The sequence below is a fragment of the Eleginops maclovinus genome, chromosome 15, assembly GCF_036324505.1.
Source record: "Eleginops maclovinus isolate JMC-PN-2008 ecotype Puerto Natales chromosome 15, JC_Emac_rtc_rv5, whole genome shotgun sequence".
Classification (NCBI taxonomy): Eukaryota; Metazoa; Chordata; class Actinopteri; order Perciformes; family Eleginopidae; genus Eleginops; species Eleginops maclovinus.
The window spans coordinates 12,052,493-12,071,799 of NC_086363.1; the positions used below are offsets into that span (position 1 = coordinate 12,052,493).

General features: G+C 40.2%; 1 protein-coding gene across 1 annotated transcript in view; it reads left to right on the forward strand.

Moving 5' to 3' along the window:
* LOC134876922 (A-kinase anchor protein 7-like) overlaps window positions 1-19,307 on the forward strand; it is a 44,883-nt gene that overhangs the window by 21,291 nt on the left and 4,285 nt on the right. The window contains 1 exon segment of the mRNA XM_063902179.1: window positions 15,505-15,534. Coding sequence (XP_063758249.1) covers window positions 15,505-15,534 — 30 coding nt within the window.

Sequence of the window (19,307 nt, forward strand, 5' to 3'; positions counted from 1 at the left end):
AACGGTTTGCTCTGGTTTTAGCAAGGGACATAAATACTCAGTGGGATGTGTTTATTAAGAGAAACAAACAAGCTATACAATTATGAGCATTTCTTAATAAATTGAATAAAACTCACTTGTTTCTCCTTGAGGTACCAACAGTCAAGGCACCTCATTGTGTGCAACAGTTGGTTTACAAAGCATATTTGGTTTTGTGTTAAACCGTGCTGAAACGTGTAATGCGTGTGTATAAATCTATCTTTTATAAATACATCTTCTGACGTGTCACTTGGATTTAGTGTCCTGTCATCTCTGTGGTGAAACATCCTACCAGATGATGAGCCTTCTACTCTTTAAGGAGGATATGCATGTGTTACAACTGCTCAAAGCTTTTAAACCAGGAAAAAAAAGATGAAAAAGGAGAGTCAAGCAGTTGTAATTACATTCAGAGTTTCTTAAGGCTTAATTATACGTTTATCATAAGGGCAACAGGAACGATTCAGTGTATAAGTTTAAGGAATAGATATATGTTGTTGTGTTGTGGCAGGGCATGTCACACACAGTCCTAACCTTATTAATAACACACACACATGCAGGTGTTGGCACATCATGGTGTTTGCCTCCCTTGTGTATTTTGTCTGAATGCATGAACATTGAGCCCAATCACTGGAGCAGGCTGAAGCTCCTGTTATCTGCAGCATGCAGTTGTTATTTTCTCCCCTTGTGTGCATAACCTGTCTTGTGACTCAAGTACCAAGGCGCCATGAATTGTCCCTCAGCTAAACAAAGTCAACACTGTTGCAGTTGTTTTCTTCTGCCTTTTCTCCCTCCCTCTCCCTCTCTCTGCATTATGAAGCCTTTTATTAAAGTGTGCTGAATTTGAACAAACTGCAGTTCACAGCATGAAGCAAACACTTCTTCGGTGTGGATCAGTGATACTTTCTTAGTCAGAATCTCTTTGTTTTGATTGTAAAATGAAGCATCCTCTCTTATAAACCTGCACGGATTAAATATTCAGATATTCACAAAAACGTGTTGCTTATAGAAAAAAGCACAAATCAATTAGATGTTGTGTACGCAGGTGTGATGTGTTCATGTACACGTGGGGATAGTGTAACTGAGGCTCAATATTAGTCAGCCTCGTCAATGACAACACTTAAGCCCCACAAATAGCAGTCATCACAGCTGTGTACGTGTGCGTGTGCTTGTGTGTGTAAAAAGTAACAGCTGTTGCTGAATGCTGCTGTTGGAGCAAGGCCGTTGCTGTCTCCTCATACAGCTGAGCTCAGTGCATGACAATGTATGCTTCATCTGCTTCACTCTTCACACTCTAAACCCCTTAATCCGCCATCAGTAATACTCCATTTATCCCGGAGAGTCGAGATGTGTTTTACAAAGATAGGCTTCTTCTTGAGTGTTGTGCACGTGCAGCTAGCTACTGAAAAAGCATCCTTGGAACTGGTGGACATTCATTGTTTCAATCAAGGGTTCATCAGCAGAGCTGCAGAACTTGCGTGTGGACAGGGCTTGAACTAAGACGTTTGAGCTAAAAATAATTGTCTCTTATCCCCTTTTTTTAACCGGCATCCTCATCATTTCATAGTGCTACACGCTGAGAGAAAATAGCTTGTAAATAACACGTTTTTAAAGATCTGTAAATGGAGCTGGACCTTGTTTTTCTTCATATTGATATGAGTAGCTCCAAAATGGAATGACAATGGGATTTTAGCCAGAAGAATAAAGTTTATTTTTAAGTCTTAACAATAAACTTTATTCGCATTCATATACTTTATTAAAATGTAAGGATAGCTCAGTGGTTAGAGACTGGTGGCCCATATGCAGTGTCAAATGCCAAATAAGTGGGCCCGACTACTGAGTCCTCCGAACATTTCAGCCAATTACCCACCTCTATCGCCCCCTTTCAACTCTGCATCTCCAATAAAGGCACTCTGGCGCAATTTTGAAAAATAATAAAAAAATGGGATTTGGTGTTTCAGTATTGGCTCCTGCAGTCTACATGTCAAAGTGTCTCAGGGCAAAATACTAAACCTCAAATGTCTATAATGTTAATCGCTGCTGATGAGCAGGAGGCGCCTTGTATAGTAATCTCCTGCACCATTATATGACCGTGTGTGTGATTGGCTGAACGCTGGCTTTTGTTGTAAAGCGCTCACACTAAAAGAGCCCTATTATAAAGCTGTCCATTACTAGGTTAGGACAGTGTGTGTGCCTTGGCTAGATTATGAATATGGAGCTGGCTAGTAACAAGTTGCTTTTTCACAGTTACATGTGCTTCATCGGGCAATATGTTTCCAATTTTCCACCGTGCGCCCAACAACCACAAATAGCAGATCAGTGTGTGGGGCGAGATACATATAATGAAATTAAAATCAGGCAAAAAAAACCACCTCTGGTTACGTACTTATAACCCCATTTAAACAATAGCAGAATAATGGATGAAGCTCAGCACTTTTTCCTCTAATTCTGTCAGAAAAGACTTCATCAGCGCTAGCAACTCATGCTGCCAGACTAAACCGAGCTCCCACTGTGAGCGCTCGTTTCATCGCAGTGCAGTGATGACGCTGAGCTGAGGAAAAGCAGAAAAGGGTTTTTTAGGCACCGAAACATATATACACACCACAATTTCTCAGCTACTCTAATTATGCAAGGAACCAGGTGATACAGCTAATGTTGTGCAGTGTTATTACGCATCGACTGAGGCATAGTAATACATATAAACAAAAAAGCCAGCTCATGACTCGTCAATTATGGGGTTACGCAGAGTGTTGCTGCAGGGAAACACTGAATTATGCGCTGTTTACTCAGAACACTGTGCTGTTTATGCAAGTGTGAAGAATCAAGACTAGATTAAGCTAAGGATGGGCTATCAAAACATAATAGGCAAATTTGTCAAGTGTATAACTTTTGAAAATAAACCGGAAATAATAGGGTAATGGATGATGAAAGGTTTTATCTGTGTAAAAGTTATTCATTTAAGATAATACAAAAACAAAGTACAGAACCAATGTATCACCTTTTTACAAATCCAAGGAATTAAGCGAATTATTTGGTTAATGACTTGAATACAAATCTGTCAATAGTTTACTTTTCGAGTGTTAAAAATAACCTCAGATATAGACACTCGGCCCCGGCCGTGGCACAACTGGCTGGGGCAACTGCACCGTACGCCGGCGACCCGGGTTCGATTCCCGACCCGTGGTCCTTTCCGGATCCCACCCCGACTCTCTCTCCCACCCTCCTGTCACTCTCCACTCTCCTATCCGATTAAAGGCAAAAAGCCTCCAAAAAATATCTTAAAAAAAAAAAAGATATAGACACTCATCTTTTTATCGAAATACTCATTATTTTCAGGCTTTTCTTTCCAGACTAAGAAGTCATAAAACACAGTCACATGTTAAGGTTCTATTATGCAAATGAATAAAACGTGAAAAATAACAGCCTGAACTTTCCTGACCTCATCACGTCATATTCAGCTAGTCTCAGGATGTAAATGCCACATTGGATTATCTATTATTCATTACATTTGCAGCATTTTTTTGAATGACTTCAGCATAAAACATCTCATCAAATACACTGAATGCAATCAGCTGAAAATATGTCCCCATATTCTCTTGACCTGCCCTTTGGGATATCCAGATTCTGTATTGACTCTCATGTTAACAGTAATCCATGCTGAGCCTTGAAGTTGACCTATTTCATTATGAAATGTAATTCTTGTAATTATTTTTCTATTCTTCGAGGATATTTGGCCGGCACAAAATACCACAGGTCTCATAAATAACACAGATGCATGCGGGTAGCAGGCAGCAGCTGCCGGCTATTCTGCGACCATTATTCAAGCTACGATGAAGAGGGGAGTTGGAGCCTGGTACCCCCCTACCCTCCATACACACACACACACACACACACACAGTTGTGTCTGCTGTCTCCTCATACCCCTCCTTTGTCATCTTCCACACACTGCTACACTCTTAAGCATGCTTTCTGTCTCCCTTGAATATACATAAGCTTACAGAAGCTTCCTCACAAAACAACCCCCCCCCCCCCCCCCTTCAGCACATAAATGCGCAAACACACACACATGCCATTCTCAATCTCATACATACCCCTCCTCCGCTTTCCCTACTTCAAACACGTGAACAAATTACAATCTTTTTGTCTCCTACACACATATACACACACACGCGCTTTAGCCCTCCCATTCCCTCTCTCTTTATCCCTCCCTCCCTCTCTATCTCTCTCTCTCTCTCTCTCTCTCTCTCTGATACACTCACCCCTCCTCCCTGTGTCAGTGCAAAGTAGAGCGAGAGCAAGGAGCAACTCGTTTCATTTTTTTCCGCGTCTGCTGACTAGCTCCTGCAGGGCTGCACAGAGGGAAAGGGGAGAGGTTTCTTTTTTGTCGCCTCCATCCTCACCGGGTTCCGTTTGTCCTTCAAGGGGGGGGACAAAGAGGGTGAGACGAGGAGATACAAGAGTCGTGGAGACAGAGGGAAGAAGCTATACGTCCATCTGCTTGAGAGCAAAGGGAAGAGGAAAAAGAGGGGGTAACAGTGGGAAAAGGGGAACAGGAGAAGGGAAGGAGGCGCCATGGGTCAACTGTGCTGCTTCCCGTTCTCCCAAGCGGAGGAGAAAATCAGTAAGTGTCTCCTGCATCCATGCGTGGGTGTACATTGTTGGACAAACCAATTGGATTGGTGTACTCAGTGGATAGGGGCTGTATGCATGCAGTGGGGGGGATATACCGCACACTGTGTGTGTCTTTGTGTGTACAGGGCTGCATCCATGACGGTCTGTGACCTACAGATGGACAAGGAGTGCTTGTGTGAGTGTGTGAGAGTGTGACCTTGCACTTCCCTTTGTGTGCAGTCTAGTGTTGCATACAGATGTGTGTAATTCATATTTCATTGCGAAATGGCTCTGTCTGGCTTTTGATTCATGAGCTCCTGCATCAAGAGGAAATAGTTTCTTGGTTAAAAGTTACTGCAAATATTATCTTTCAGTACTCAACTTAAAGTATGTTCTTATAAATGCTGATTAGCCTCTGAGCTAGAAAACTTAATGGTGCTCTTCTGAGTATTCTTAAAAACCAACAAATGTTATCTTAACATTCATAGTGTTTTTGTTAAAAAACACTATGAATCCTTGAGGTGTTCCTAATATTCTTAGACAATTTATGTAGGGCTGCAAAGATTAATCAATTAATTGAAAAAGGTTCAACTCTGAAATTAATGGCCAACTATTTTGATACTTGAATAATCAGATGTAGGAACAGAAAGTTGTCTAATTCCAGCTGCTTGAATGTAAATATTTGGTGGATTCTTCACTCATCTATGAGAGGAAACTGAATATTGTTGCATTATAGACAAGGTTAGCCAAATAAGGACATCAATTTAGATTTTGGCAACCCCTTATGGTCCTTTTGTTCCTTTTTCTGTCATTTTACACACAATAAAACAACTGTAATATAGAAAATAATTGACAAATGAAATGACGTTGAAAATAGTCTTCAGCTGCAGCCTTACCTGAATAATTTTCCAGGTGAAAGTCTGTTGTCAGGTTGTGAATTCATAAAAACATTACTCTGTAGCACTACTAGTGGTCAAGAGCTTCCAGGGATGTTCGTTTTTTGCTGACATGTAACTAGCTTAAGTCTCATTCACAGTAGGGTTTAATGATCCGGCTTGAATAAAATATAAAAACGTTCACACCACACCCAATCATTGATTTTTAATCTATCGTTTCATTTTAAAAATATACAATAATAATTATTGAATTAAATTGAACAGCCTTAAGGTTTTAAGAGAAACAATCTTTCAATAATAATTATTTTGCATCCATTTCTTTTCTGTTATAAAAAAATAATCTATTATGTGTCATTTGAACATTTCAAGTTTCCACATCACACATCACTCAGTACATTTCATGGTTTCTAAAACTAGCCTTGAGGTCATAAAATCGTACTCAAACAAACTCAGATTTAAACACGACAGAGACGCTTCAAACACAGTGAGACAAACCCAAACAGAAGCAACAGAAGGCACAAACAGTTTTGAGTGAAGAGGGACTTTTAAAGCAACTTGTAAACGGCTCTTTGTGAGTTGTCACCCCACTCTCCTTTAGCACACAACCATGTGATACAGATTAGCCAAACATCTGTACAACCACTGCTTTTTCTGGATGACTGTTGTTTGAACACTGATGGTATCCAATGCTTGTCGTCACGCAGCGTCAGCGCCCAGTTAAAGGAACATTAAATAAAAGATTAAAGTAAAGGCAGAGTTCATTTTCCACAAGGTGACAGCGACAGCAACAACCGGCTGCTCTGCTTTTGCTCAAACACGAGGACATGAGTTGGAGAGGATTGTTAAGAAGCGTTTTCAATTGTTCTGTAGCGGCTTAATTGTAGTGTTGGGTGCATGTAGGAGAAATGCAGTTATTATGATACTCAATCTCTTTACAGAGGATAGAAAAATGTAACATTTTGATAATTATAGTACCTTGTTATTACAGTTTCACACTGACATGTTGACTGCTGTTTATTTTTTAAATGTTGTATTAGTTTTGGTGGAAGAGAAGGCTTTGACCCATTGGGCTAGAATTCAGTTCCCCCCTATGGAGTAAATTGGATTATTCATGCCCCAGTTTTTTTTTTTTGTAGTGTGAGAAACTGATCTTATTAACATACTTCCAATACTACTACAACTACACACTCCAAACACTTGTAGTTTGGATTTTTTTTAATGATTTTCCTGTTCATTTAAAGAGGATGAGCAGAGATTCTTTATAGTAAAACTGCTGCTGCTGTTGGTTGGTTCGATTAATGACTGAACTGTGGGTCTGAGTAATAAAACCATCCAGTGATTTGTGGCCTGTTCAGGGTGTGTTTGCATGCTGCCAATAAGATTCCCATTATGCTGATTATACCGCCATAAATGCAGACTTTGACACAGGCTGTAATGGTGATTCTGAAAATAGTTGGTGTGTAGGCGCATGTTTCGTCTTTTGTACCAAGGTATTGGTAGAGACAGAAATATCGAACTGGGCTACACATTTCTGTGTGCTCTCTCTCCTCCTGCTTCTCTCTGTGTCTGTTCCTCCCTCCTGTGTTCTCCCCCCTTTCTCTCCCATCTCTCTCACCGCTCGCAGCTGCATTGCTATAAACAGTCGAGCCACTGTGCCCTACTTCTGAGCGGAGAGCCATGGAGGGAGAAGGGGGAAAGAGCGATGCAGGGAATAAAGACTAATGAGGGCGAAAGGAGGGAAAGTGCTTTAAGAGAAATGGTAATATTGAAACAAGGGCAGAGGAGAGGGAGACGTGTGTGTGTGTGTGTGTGTGTGTGTGTGTGTGTGTGTGTGTGTGTGTGTGTGTGTGTGTGTGTGTGTGTGTGTGTGTGTGTGTGTGTGTGTGTGTGTGTGTGTGTGTGTGTGTGTGTGTGTGTGTGTGTGTGTGTGTGTGTGTGTGTGTGTGTGTGTGTGTGTGTGTGTGTGTGTGTGTGTGGGGTGGGGGTCAGCTGCTATCCCTGTGATATGGTGACAGTCCCCCTCGTGAGCACAGCCTGACATGTGCATGTGTGTGTGTATGAATTCAACCATTATTGACAATGTGTCACACAGCGGTGTCAGCAGTCAGTGCAGGTGAAAAGCAACACACACACACACACACACACACACACACACACACACACACACACACACACACACTACCTTTCACTACCAAGTACTTGGGATGCAAACACTCACACATAAGTGCGTATAGAATAGAAATGATTGCTAAGAAAGGGATACACGGGCAACAATAGCATGTGTCAGATATTTTTGCATGTTTTATCTCAGTAGAAAAGATTATTCAAATATTGTGTACTCGCTGGGACAATTTTGAGCGCAGTAACTGGGATAAATTGTCCAAAATTTGAAGTAAACACAAGTCATGACCACCAATTTTTGACTCCTTTAATATGTACTCTGATGCAGTACATTTGTAGGAAAATGGTATGGTTTATAAAAACATATTTTTATAATCCATTTATAAGTCAAACTAGTTCAACTTGATTGGATTTATGTTCCTAAATGTGCTTATTGGAAGAATTGACTTATGAATTATGATTCTCATGTAGGGCTGCAGCTCATTATTAATCGGTCAGTTATTTTTGGGATTACATTTTTTGTGTATAAAGTATCCAAATAAAGCAAAAAGTCTGAATCTCAGGCTCTGTAATGCCATTGGGAAGTCTTTAGGTATATGTTCTTGTCCAACCATCAATCTAAAAATGTAAATATATGCCATGTTAAATCTTTTAAAACACATAAAAGCAAGAAATATCTGATTAAAGGAACTCACACCAGGGAATATGTGTCTATGCCGCTTGAATTAATAGGCTGTATGATTAATCTGTCTTTAAAAACACAGCCACTGATTGGTTTTCTGTTGGTTGACTTATCAATTAATAGAATAATTCTTTAAGCTCTTTTCTCTTTAAAGTTGAGGAGACATTTATATAAACGGAGTACTTCATCAATTAAATATTACATGGGGGATTAGAAGTGTAACAAAGTCGTATTAGTTGCACCAGATTTAATAAAAAAATGTTGAGCAATTTTGAAGATTAGACAAATTAAGTGCCAAACGGGAGTCCACACATTACAACTGTTATCATAAAGCTTAAACTAAACGTGTCTTCGCTCTCTCGCTACTGATGTTTGAGAAGTCTTGATTTGTTTTTTGCCACGTCGTTTTTATTCTTAACAATTTTCTCTTTACAGAATAGATTTTGAACGTGTTGCTTTGAGGCAGCATTATTATGACTTCTCCTGAAGCACATAGTGTGCTACGTTATTCGTTGTTAATCCTTTGCAACCGCTCCTTTCACACCATTGATTAAGGTTAAACCTAACCTTTCCTCACACTCTTATCACCCTGTATTTTGCCCTTCTAATAACAGTGAGATAAAGGTGGCTCTACCCCTCAGTGACACAGCATGAAACATGAGCTGCCTTGCATTGACAGTATGTAGCAATATAAAAGAGACGACCTTGATGAGACAGGAATCCTTTTTTTTTTCTTGTTTTGGCTTTCGAGGTTGGTGCAAAAGGCATTGCAAAGTAAAAAATCTAAAAAATCCTGCCACAGAAGAGAAAGAGAGCAAGTTGGATAAAAAAAAACTGCTGGTGAAGGCAGCTGAGACCACATGTGAAGAAGAGAGGGATAAAGATGAGAACAGAAAAGTGAGGAGGAGGAGGAAGAGGAGGAGGGAGCAGAGCAAGGAATAGGAGAACGCAGCTTTGCTTAATCCATCTTTTTTCCTCCCATTCTGTCGATTTCTCTTATTTTCATTATGGCACCATAATGTGTTAATTATTTCTCGTTCCATTACCATTGTCTCCTTTTCCTAAGAAATGTAAAAACACTGAGATATTCCAGAGGTCTGACAGCCTACTGCAGCTCAGTGAGTCGGGTCACTGAGCAGAAAATCCCAAACTGACAGCTGCGGTTTAAATCACTGCCAGCATACCTTAGGGCTAGACCCTAGGGAATGAGGTACTAAGGTCTTGTTGTGTGAAGACAAATGGAAACAGATCCATGCCTGCTTTTTAAAAGTGCGATCAATAAGAGAACTCCTCAATGATTTGTCTCCCCACGGTTTGATTGTGCCAAGGTCTGACTGGATCACAGCCAGGGTCTCTGTTTGCCCTGACACTCTTCATGTTTCAGAATGAGGCCAAACACAGCCAGCGCTCTTTATACAGATATTTGTTCTCAAAAGCAAGCTGTAGTAGGTAGGATTTATGAAGTGGAGGAATACAAATAACCCAGTTTGGTGTCGCAGCGCGAGGGCATGTTTTTCTTTGTGTTTCTCTGATTTTCTGAAATGATTAGGAGATGGAAACCCACTGAACCTCCTGCAGAAGCCACACTATAACCCATTCAGTCACAGTGGGGCTGTGCTGAGAGCCAAGTCATGCCTTGTTTTGTCTTTTTAGGTTTGCTAACCGACTACGATGCTTTGTGCTGTGACACCAGGCCAGAGGAGCAAACGATGTCAAATCAAAGCAAAGAGTGTGTTGTTTTTTTTTTAGCCTGTTGTTCATGCTGACAAGAAACAACAGGCGGTGTGTTTGATCTACGGTCAAGCCGCATTCACAGGCAGCACACCTGAGCAGCTGCAGATCTTTAATGTTCGCATCCAGTTTCACCAACTGAGTCAATTATTCAGATATACTGTGCCGTGTCTATTTTTATGTTGTTGTTGAAAAAAGCATTTGTTATTTTTGCGTCAATTAAGCTGCATGGCATGTTGGATGATAGGTCCACCGCTTTGGTCAAGAGAATCCAACGTCCATCTTCTGGGTAGCATACATTCATGCTCCCCAGAAGATGGTCCGCTGGTCCCCTGATTTCTCCTGTTGTGCCAACAAAAGGGCACCAATTTAGTCGTTTTTAAAAAATATCTAGTCAACTATAGATCGACAGACATTCATGGTCCCCTGGGGATGGATCCTTGGTGATTTCCTGACTCCCCCCGTAGCACCTAGTTTACATCAGGTTGATCTTTATGGTACTGAGTGTCTACTGTCTCAGGTAAAAAAACTATAATTGTCTTATTTTTACCAAATTATTGCATAACTAACAACATTTCTATCAACCTTACGCTATAAAGTACTTTGTGTTTTGCCCTGATTAGAAAATGCTTACATGCTAACACGATGAAACTAAAATCTCGCTTAAAGCATCTCTTCTCTTTTATGAGATTAATGTAATGTCTGCATGGGCCTTGTACGAAATAAATACATAAATCACAATATGCTAAATGAACATCATTACGTTATCATTGTCACTGTTAACAGGTTACAATGCTAACAGGTTAGCCTCATATAAGTGCTAGCAGGCACCAAAGAAAAAGGCTGATCTAATTTTTAGCTTTATGATGTTAAAAGTACATTGACTTTTGCAAAACATTCAAGGACTTGTAAAAATGCCCTAGAACGCACATTTGAAATAGCTTTTAATAAAAGTTGCAAACACAAATAGCCATCTTTTCTTATTATCTAGTGTCTTGTTTTTTTACATCTAGCATCTAAGCTGTGTCATCCTGTTCAGGTCAGACAGACGGAGGGAGTTGTTCCAACGAGCAATGTTTTGTTATTTAAAGATCCTTTTTACTCCTTTTTACTTAATTTTCATCATTACTATATAAAGGCACACTTTCAGGATGAAAAAAGAGCTTCGTTTTATGGGCCGTGAAATTGTTGATCAGTGAGCAAGTGGAGAGGAACACAGTAGACCCACCATCACCCTGTCTCCCACTGTTCAGGAACAGAGTAGCAATGGACAGAAATGTTATCATTGTTCGCAGAAATGTAGACTCATTAGGAAACATTTTGGGGAATGTTATAAAAAGATGAGACAAATTTTACCTCTTGCCTTGTGTGTCTATGAGCCGCTCTCAAGTGGAAACATGAAAGCTCGGGTTTATTGATCTGACTGTCCAACTCTAGCCGAATGTTTAATTAACTGGATTATTCTCCATTACTTCAAAGCACATCAATATTCTGATGTTGTCTAGCAGTAAGTGGTGTTTACATTTACCTGGCGTTCAGTGGTGTTCCTGTTTTTCTCCATTAGGTTGGTCTCTTTGGTAACGCTATGTTTATTCATAAAGATCCAAAGACAAACTGCCAATATGAATGAGTTTAACTGGGCTTCAGTCCCTATCTCGTGTCTGAGAGTTCCTGGTATTTCCTCAGGAAACCGCTCCATGATCAGCCGTTCCTCCTCACCCCTCCAGCTCCACAGCCTCTACACCCCCCCACTGTCCTCGCCTTTTGCTTTTTTTTTCTTCCATCATCTGCTCTTCCTCATTCCTTCTCAACCCTCCCGCTCTGTCCTTAAATGCTCCAACCTCCAATGAGGAGGTCTTCACACACATGGCCCCCCTCTTCCTTCTATCACATTCTGTACTGTAGTCTTCCCCCTTTTCTATCCCTCTCCTCCTCTTCGTATGCCCGCTTTTTCTTGTATGCCTCTTTCCAGATATGCTCAATTTATTTTCTGCCTAAACCACTGCTCTAGCTCTCAGGAAATAAGTTCATAATTTGTCACAGTGGCAGATGAGAAGGCTTGATGTAAACATAATCATTTAGGCTTCTTTATCCGGTGAGTTTGTTTCAGTTTAAAAATGGGGATTATTATGACTCTTTTACTAGATATATATCCAATACTGGATATAAATATGAAGTGCTTGCGTAAGGGAGCATCAACAGAGAGCTACCTCAGCTTGAACTGAATATAATAAAGTGCTCCCTCCATCATGGAAAGTATTGAAAGCGGCTGGCTAAAATGTTGGCAGACTTTAGCAGAAAGCCAGCTCCGATCCAACCAGGAAGTGGACTCTATTAGTTATCTGGAGGACGAACAAAATAAATAAGAGCATAAGGGACTTTGAAGAAGTAATAGTGTTAAAAGGTTCTTACAAAGCAAAACATAAATCAAAGCAAGGCAGTGCCAAGGAGAAGATGGCAGAGCCAAGTAAAGCAGAGCAGGGCGGTGACAGGAGGAATGAGATGAAAACAAAGCAGACGCACAGTAGCTGTCACTTGAGGTTGTGCAGACTCACAGCTCGCTGACAGACAGTAATCCCTGAGCATCTGCACACCAACAACCTTTCAACCTTTATGCTCCTCTGAGTGATTCTGAAACCATGACAGAAGAATAAATAGTGGGAAAAAAATAACAAGTTGAAAGCCCTGCCAGCAGCTCTGATGTCTTGAGCTAAATGTCAGCGTGCTAACCTGCTAACAATGATAATGCTAACATTGGATGACTGGATATAGTCAATTCCAATTTGAAAAATTACAATAATGGCAACCCGCCTGACCCGTCTTAAAACATGGAACCCCTCTCGTTGACTATGCTTTGTTAATGCAAGGAAATAAGAGCTAAAAAAATAGCTTGTAAGAAAATAAATAACTAGGCTTTATCTAAAGGGCTTACCTTAAAGAGAGAGAGATCTTTGCTAATAATAATTTCAGAAATCTTTCATTTTTCTCACATGAAATGTACATTGTTTCAACAAGTGGACCATGCAGGTACAAGGCAAAAATGTTAAGAATAGACTGACATATTAAATAAAGAGGCAAGCTCACATTAATACAAGTAAAATAATTAAGTACACCTCTAGGTCATCGGGAGTTGCAGCCACTGATAACATTACTAAATTGAATGGTGACGGGTTGAAGTGAGAACAGTGGCATTAGGTTAGATTTGTGTATCTATACAACCATCGTTTTTATGACTAAATTGTTTATAGAGCACAAAATGATCAACCAGTATTGCTAACAAGAGCACAAAGTTCAAAGCTCAAAGTCAACCAACAATTGTAGTGGATAATCGTGTCGGAAAAACTATATTGGATGAATAGGGCGAAGACTGCGAGCTAGTTCAGGCAGTCAACTCGAGCACCAATGATACATTCGCACATAACGCCCCTCGTCACTCTCGCAACCAACCAAACACAGTCTTCTAAATTTGGCGCTCTATTTAAGCTGTTGGATCCGCTAATGCTGCTGCTGCTTCCACGCTACTAATGCGTTCAAGTTGGCGATGCTCGCCTGCCCCACCACCACCCCAGCTTCCTCCCCAGCTTCCACCTGTCGGCTCGGGGGTTAGTTATGTAATCATCACTCAATGTTCTATGTTAATATGTGGAGTGATGAGGCCCGAGCCTAGACGCCAAACTCAAACTATATACGGCTTCTAATAAACATATTAATGAAACACATGAGTTGTCTGACTGAAATCGACTTAATGTTGTAATGCATGTGTTTACAATACTTGAAAACAGTTCACAACTATGCTAACAGCTCTTTAGGCTTTACATAGGGACAACAGCAAAATATGAGACTTTGTTTTACTATTCTCTGCTATTTTATATTCCAAAAAGATCATTCATGTAGAGGAAATAGTCGTTGGATTAAGGGAAAATGACAATTGTTTGAAGCCTCAGTTGAGATATTTACATCAAAGTGCCAGACCAATCAACAGACTTAGAGCCGTGATGCTAGTATCGTTAAAATCTTATAAGATTAAGGAAAAACCCAACCTGGCATGCTATTACTTTTGCTTGAAAAGAAATGGTATCCTAGTCTAATCTTATCTCTACAATAGGTTTATCTAGAATCTTCTAATTGGCTTGGCTTGCAGCATATGGGCTAAGAGGTTTAGTCTGTCATTGAAAGAGGTCGAGACTTAGTTAATGTAATTGATACTGAAAATGTGCCCTTTCTCACGCCAGAACAGAACTTGAAATGTGGGAAAGATGAGCCTGAAAGAGAGAGGCAGAGCGTGTGGTGGTGGAGAAAGACACATTGAGGTTTAGTGTTGAACAAAAAGTCAAAACACATGCGAGAAGAGCGACACTTTAAAGACAAGAGAGGAGTGCCAGCTGCCCAAAGTAAGTCAGAACAACCACATGTGTTTTTGTCCTGTCACCATGACAACAGAGCCATCAGAAAAAAGGTGAGTAGAGTGGTTTAAGTACAGAGGCAGAGAAGAGATTGGTGCTGCAGCCACATAAGTGCAGGGAGTACGAAAGATGAAGTGTGAGAGCGAGGACAAAGGCTTTGACAAATTGTGTGAAAAACATATCCTTGTGCCTGTTGGCCCTGTTGCTGTGGAATCAGTCTATCCGCAGTGAGAACAGCTTATCTGTGTGTGTGTGTGTGTGTGTGTGTGTGTGTGTGTGTGTGTGTGTGTGTGTGTGTGTGTGTGTGTGTGTGTGTGTGTGTGTGTGTGTGTGTGTGTGTGTGTGTGTGTGTGTGTGTGTGTGTGTGTGTGTGTGTGTGTGTGTGTGTGTGTGTGTGTGTGTGTGTGTGTGTGTGTGTGTGTGGCAGGTACAGAGGGCAGCTTTACAGCCATCATAAAGGCCTTCATTTTGCCAAGCCAAGATCGAACATGCAGATAAAATCCTCCTTCTCACAAACACACACCCCTTTTAAATGATACAGACCTACGATAAAGCACGGGGAATGCTGGTTATGTAAGGCCAAATTCTATTTTCTCAGTATTAATAACGACAACGGAGTATGATTAAGGGAGACATGATGAAATGTCATTATTTCCATAACTACAAATGTGTTTTGTAAAAGTGCTGCCTCATCTGAAACACAGATGTTTTGTTTGTGTTTGCATTTCTTCCACCTCTGGGGGAAAAAAAGTTTGAGCACCTGATGGTTCACAAAGAACTTATTTTTCTATATAAAGTGTAATAAACTATTCACCCTTATCTGCTGATCTTGCCTCGCACACAGCCCCAACAAAAAGTGCACACTTGCAGCCTATATATACACTGCAGAGTGATATTCTTTTTGGTCCTCGTGTAGCCCTGGGGTCCAGACTTAATATTTTACTAACAAGTGTCTCCCTTGTGTTAACAGACAAATAGGGTTTTATGGTTTTTCACCTCAAAATATCTTTATTTTTTATGCTTGTTTGATGTTTTTGTGTTGCAGATTTGAACCCACTCCAAGCCAAACGCTCAAGTATGTGTCCTTCCTCATAGCATGCGTCTCAATCTAAGCATGTAATTGCTCAGGTCATCAAACAATCAAATGATGGGATCACTTCCAGAGACCATGATTATATTAATTGCAAAGATAATAATTGAAATAATCAGTGTATGTAATCACAGGAAAATGATTGACCCGAAATGATGATCCCTGAATCCTATCCCAGGGTCTCAACAGCATTTTATGTTTCAGCATTCATGTTTTCAACTTCTAATCATTTAACTTTCCTCATCATTTTAAATTCAGTTAAATGAACCAATCAAAATCAGTCCCATCCGGTTTTAAAAGCAGGACAGGAAGGCCTGCTTAGATCTGCTTTCTGCGATTAGCTTCTTTTCCCCAGGAAGTCTCTTAGGGGACACATTTAAGTATTTTCTTACAGAGATCAATACAGTTTCACATTATCCCTACTCTAATAAGAAATGATATCCAAAAGCTTGTAACTACAGCCCTAAACATTTCTAATGCACCGGTGTTGCAAAGATTTTATTACAGACATTTCTGTTTATGCAACCACTAGTTATGTGTAAATAGAGTGTAAATCTTAAGCCTTTACCAACTGTTTATGCCTAGTTCACCAAGTACACATACTGCTGTTCTCTCATCTTTATGGTAGTTTCCATTGCACTCAGCCCCTTTAGCTTGTTTGGACAATCAACCCCACTAGAAAATCTTTACGTGTCAAACCATTTATAACTGCAGTTCGTTCTGTGGTACTGTGTGGAAAACGAAACACACTGTGCTGAATGAAGGTTTGATTTTTTTATGTAGATAAAATACTGTATCACAATAGCTCTCACACAAATAGAACAAAGAGACTCAACACCACAGTCTTTCAGTGCAGTGGATCTTCAAATTACCAGCCACTGGAAAGCAGTTAAAGACACATCCACATATCCTACATGAAAGAAAATGGTGTCTGTGTGATCACCAGACAATTAGAACTGTTGGTTTCATCAACCGGGAGGCTATCATAAATAATGAGCTGCATATAGACTGCCCTTTTTCTTTCAAATGCTGACCTTAATCGGAGGGGTGTGCGGCTGTGCGTGCAAAACCATGAAGATGCAAGCAATGTGTTTCTGGATCTCTTATCTTGATAAAGAAAAACACACGTTAATTTAGGTGTACAGTACTTGCACGCACACATCTGGAGGTGGTCAGGCTGGCATTGTGATCAAATCTCAGCCAAATAGATACGATCTGTACAGTGAGACAAAAATCTGCCTACAGTCTTGAAAGATAACCTATTCTTTATGCTAGCTAAAGCATCGATGTATTAAGAGAACCGGATACAGAGTCAGAGGCTGGGCCTTGTTCGTTCCTATGAGGGTTGCTCAAAAAATACCAGCTATAGATTCAAAAATGACTAGTATCTGATCAACCATTCCCGGCTCAATCTAATGAATGGAGAAGGAAATTAACTCTGGATTCGACTTTCAGCGCAATATTCAAATTTTAGACACTAATGTATAAATAAGGGCTGTAAAAGTGTTTGTACTGGGTAGTTCATTTAGCTGATATATAATTCTAATAATAATTATAATTATATGTATATATATATACAGCTCTGGAAGAAATTGAGAGACCACTCCACATTTTTCTTAAATCTAAATCTCTACATGAATGGCCGCCATTCCAGTGTCTGTTGAATTCCAACACAGAGAAATGCTGTCAGTAGTTTATAGAAGACAATAAAAAAAAGAAAATCATGAAACTCAACTGGTATTTATTATTGAGACGCCAATTCACGATCCTTTGAAATAATTGTCATGTTGGCGTCAGATTCCAGAATAAATATAGCACAAATGCTTATCAGTACAAGGATGAAGGCAGCTCATTGGATGTCATTATTCATATAGTGTATCCAGATATACTGTATGTTGACAGCAGGTGACCAGTATTTTTATATATCTCTGAAATGATCTATTGGTGCCTGAAGCCCGGGTTTTAGTTGGCTCATTCTGCTGACGTTACTGAGGGCAAAGGTCCCTCATCAAACAGCGGTCAGGTGTGAGTCACTCAAATTGACGGGAAGGCTGAAGCAATAAATAAAGAATCTCAGTACAACAGCAGCAGGGCTTCTCAGAACAGAGAGGGATCTACTACAGCAGATCGGTATTTTAGCTCCAATCTATTCAACAGAAAGATACGTAATGAAGCACATGGTGACCATATCTGGCTGAATTAAGAGTGCATATCCCAGCTCATGTGACAAATCCTGTTTGTTAGGGGGTTTTGCACGCTGTTAGCAGCACCACCAGAATTTAAGTGGTGGTGATGAAACAATGCTGCTGTTACAACAACTGAAATGTTTTCCAGTTTCTTGAATAGTACAGTACATACTGTATAAACCAGGCATCACTAAATGGCAGACCCAGGCACCGAACCTATAATCAATCATTTATAAAGGGATTTTCAATTCTGACGGGGAGCTTCTATTTTAACCGGCGCAGGCAGGGGGCGAAAGAGAGTGAGAGATACAGAGAGCGAAACATTTTCTCTGTTATTCCTCAATACAGCCAGAGAAGAACATTATACATATCTACAGTATTATATGTCTGTATAGTTCAAAGTGATAGATGTTTTCGATTTTTCAGTAACTTTTTGTTAACATGCAGCTGTTAATACAGCTACTTCAATATACTGTATATATCCCCGGAAAAACATTAAGAGTCCACTTCAGAATTATCATTTTCTGTTGTTTTATTATTTATAACTGTCTTTGAGTGAAATTAGTCAGTTTTTCATTGTATTCTACACTGCCCGGCCCAAAAAAAGGTCACAAGCCCATGGGGGCCAGTGCTGTGATCTGGGGTTGCTGCAGTTGGTCTGGTCTAGGTTCAGCAACATGCCCAAAGAATGAGGTCCGCTGACTACCTGAATATACTGAATGACCAGGTTATTCCATCAATGGATTTGTTTTCCCCTGATGGCACAGGCATGTTCCAAGATGACAATGCCAGGATCCATCGGGCTCAAAGTGTGAAAGAGTGGTTCAGGGAGCATGAGACATAATTTTCACACATGGATTGGCCCCCACAGAGTCCAGACCTGAACCCGGCTGAGAATCTTTGGGATGTACTGGAGAAGACTTTGCGCAGTGGTCTGAATCTCCAGTCATCAATACAAGATCTTGGCGAAAAAATAATGCAAGACAGAAATAAATATTGTGACATTGCAGAAGCTTGTGGAAACGATGTCACAGCGAATGCGTGCCGTAATCGAAGCTAAAGGCGAGTGTGACCTTTTTTTTGGCCAGGCAGTGTGTAAACTAATGACATTTTTTCTCTGTGTTGGATTTCAACAAACACTGGAATGGCTGCCGTACATGTAGAGGTAAAGATTTAAGAAACATTTGGAGTGGTCTCTTAATTTTTTTCCGGAGCTGTATTTCCCACTAATTAATAAAGCAAGTTAGACATTACGATGTTCCTGACCTTTGCTTAAGGACATTTTTTCTAACTGGACCTCATTGAATTTGATTTGAATACCCCTGGTATAAACCCCCGATATAACCCCTAGCCTAGAATAAAAAAAGCGTACTGATTGAATGAAGGTTGTGCTGTGCTGCCGACATGTCTCGGTACAAATTGTATTCTATAGAAACAAGAAAAACCTCTGTTTGGTAAAAAGCCGTGCATGTTATTGCAATAACAGTCAAAATGCACGCAGAACTAACTCATGATCTGTCTCCTTCTTTTATGAATAATACCATATAGCACCGCGCTGCTTTCAAATGTAAA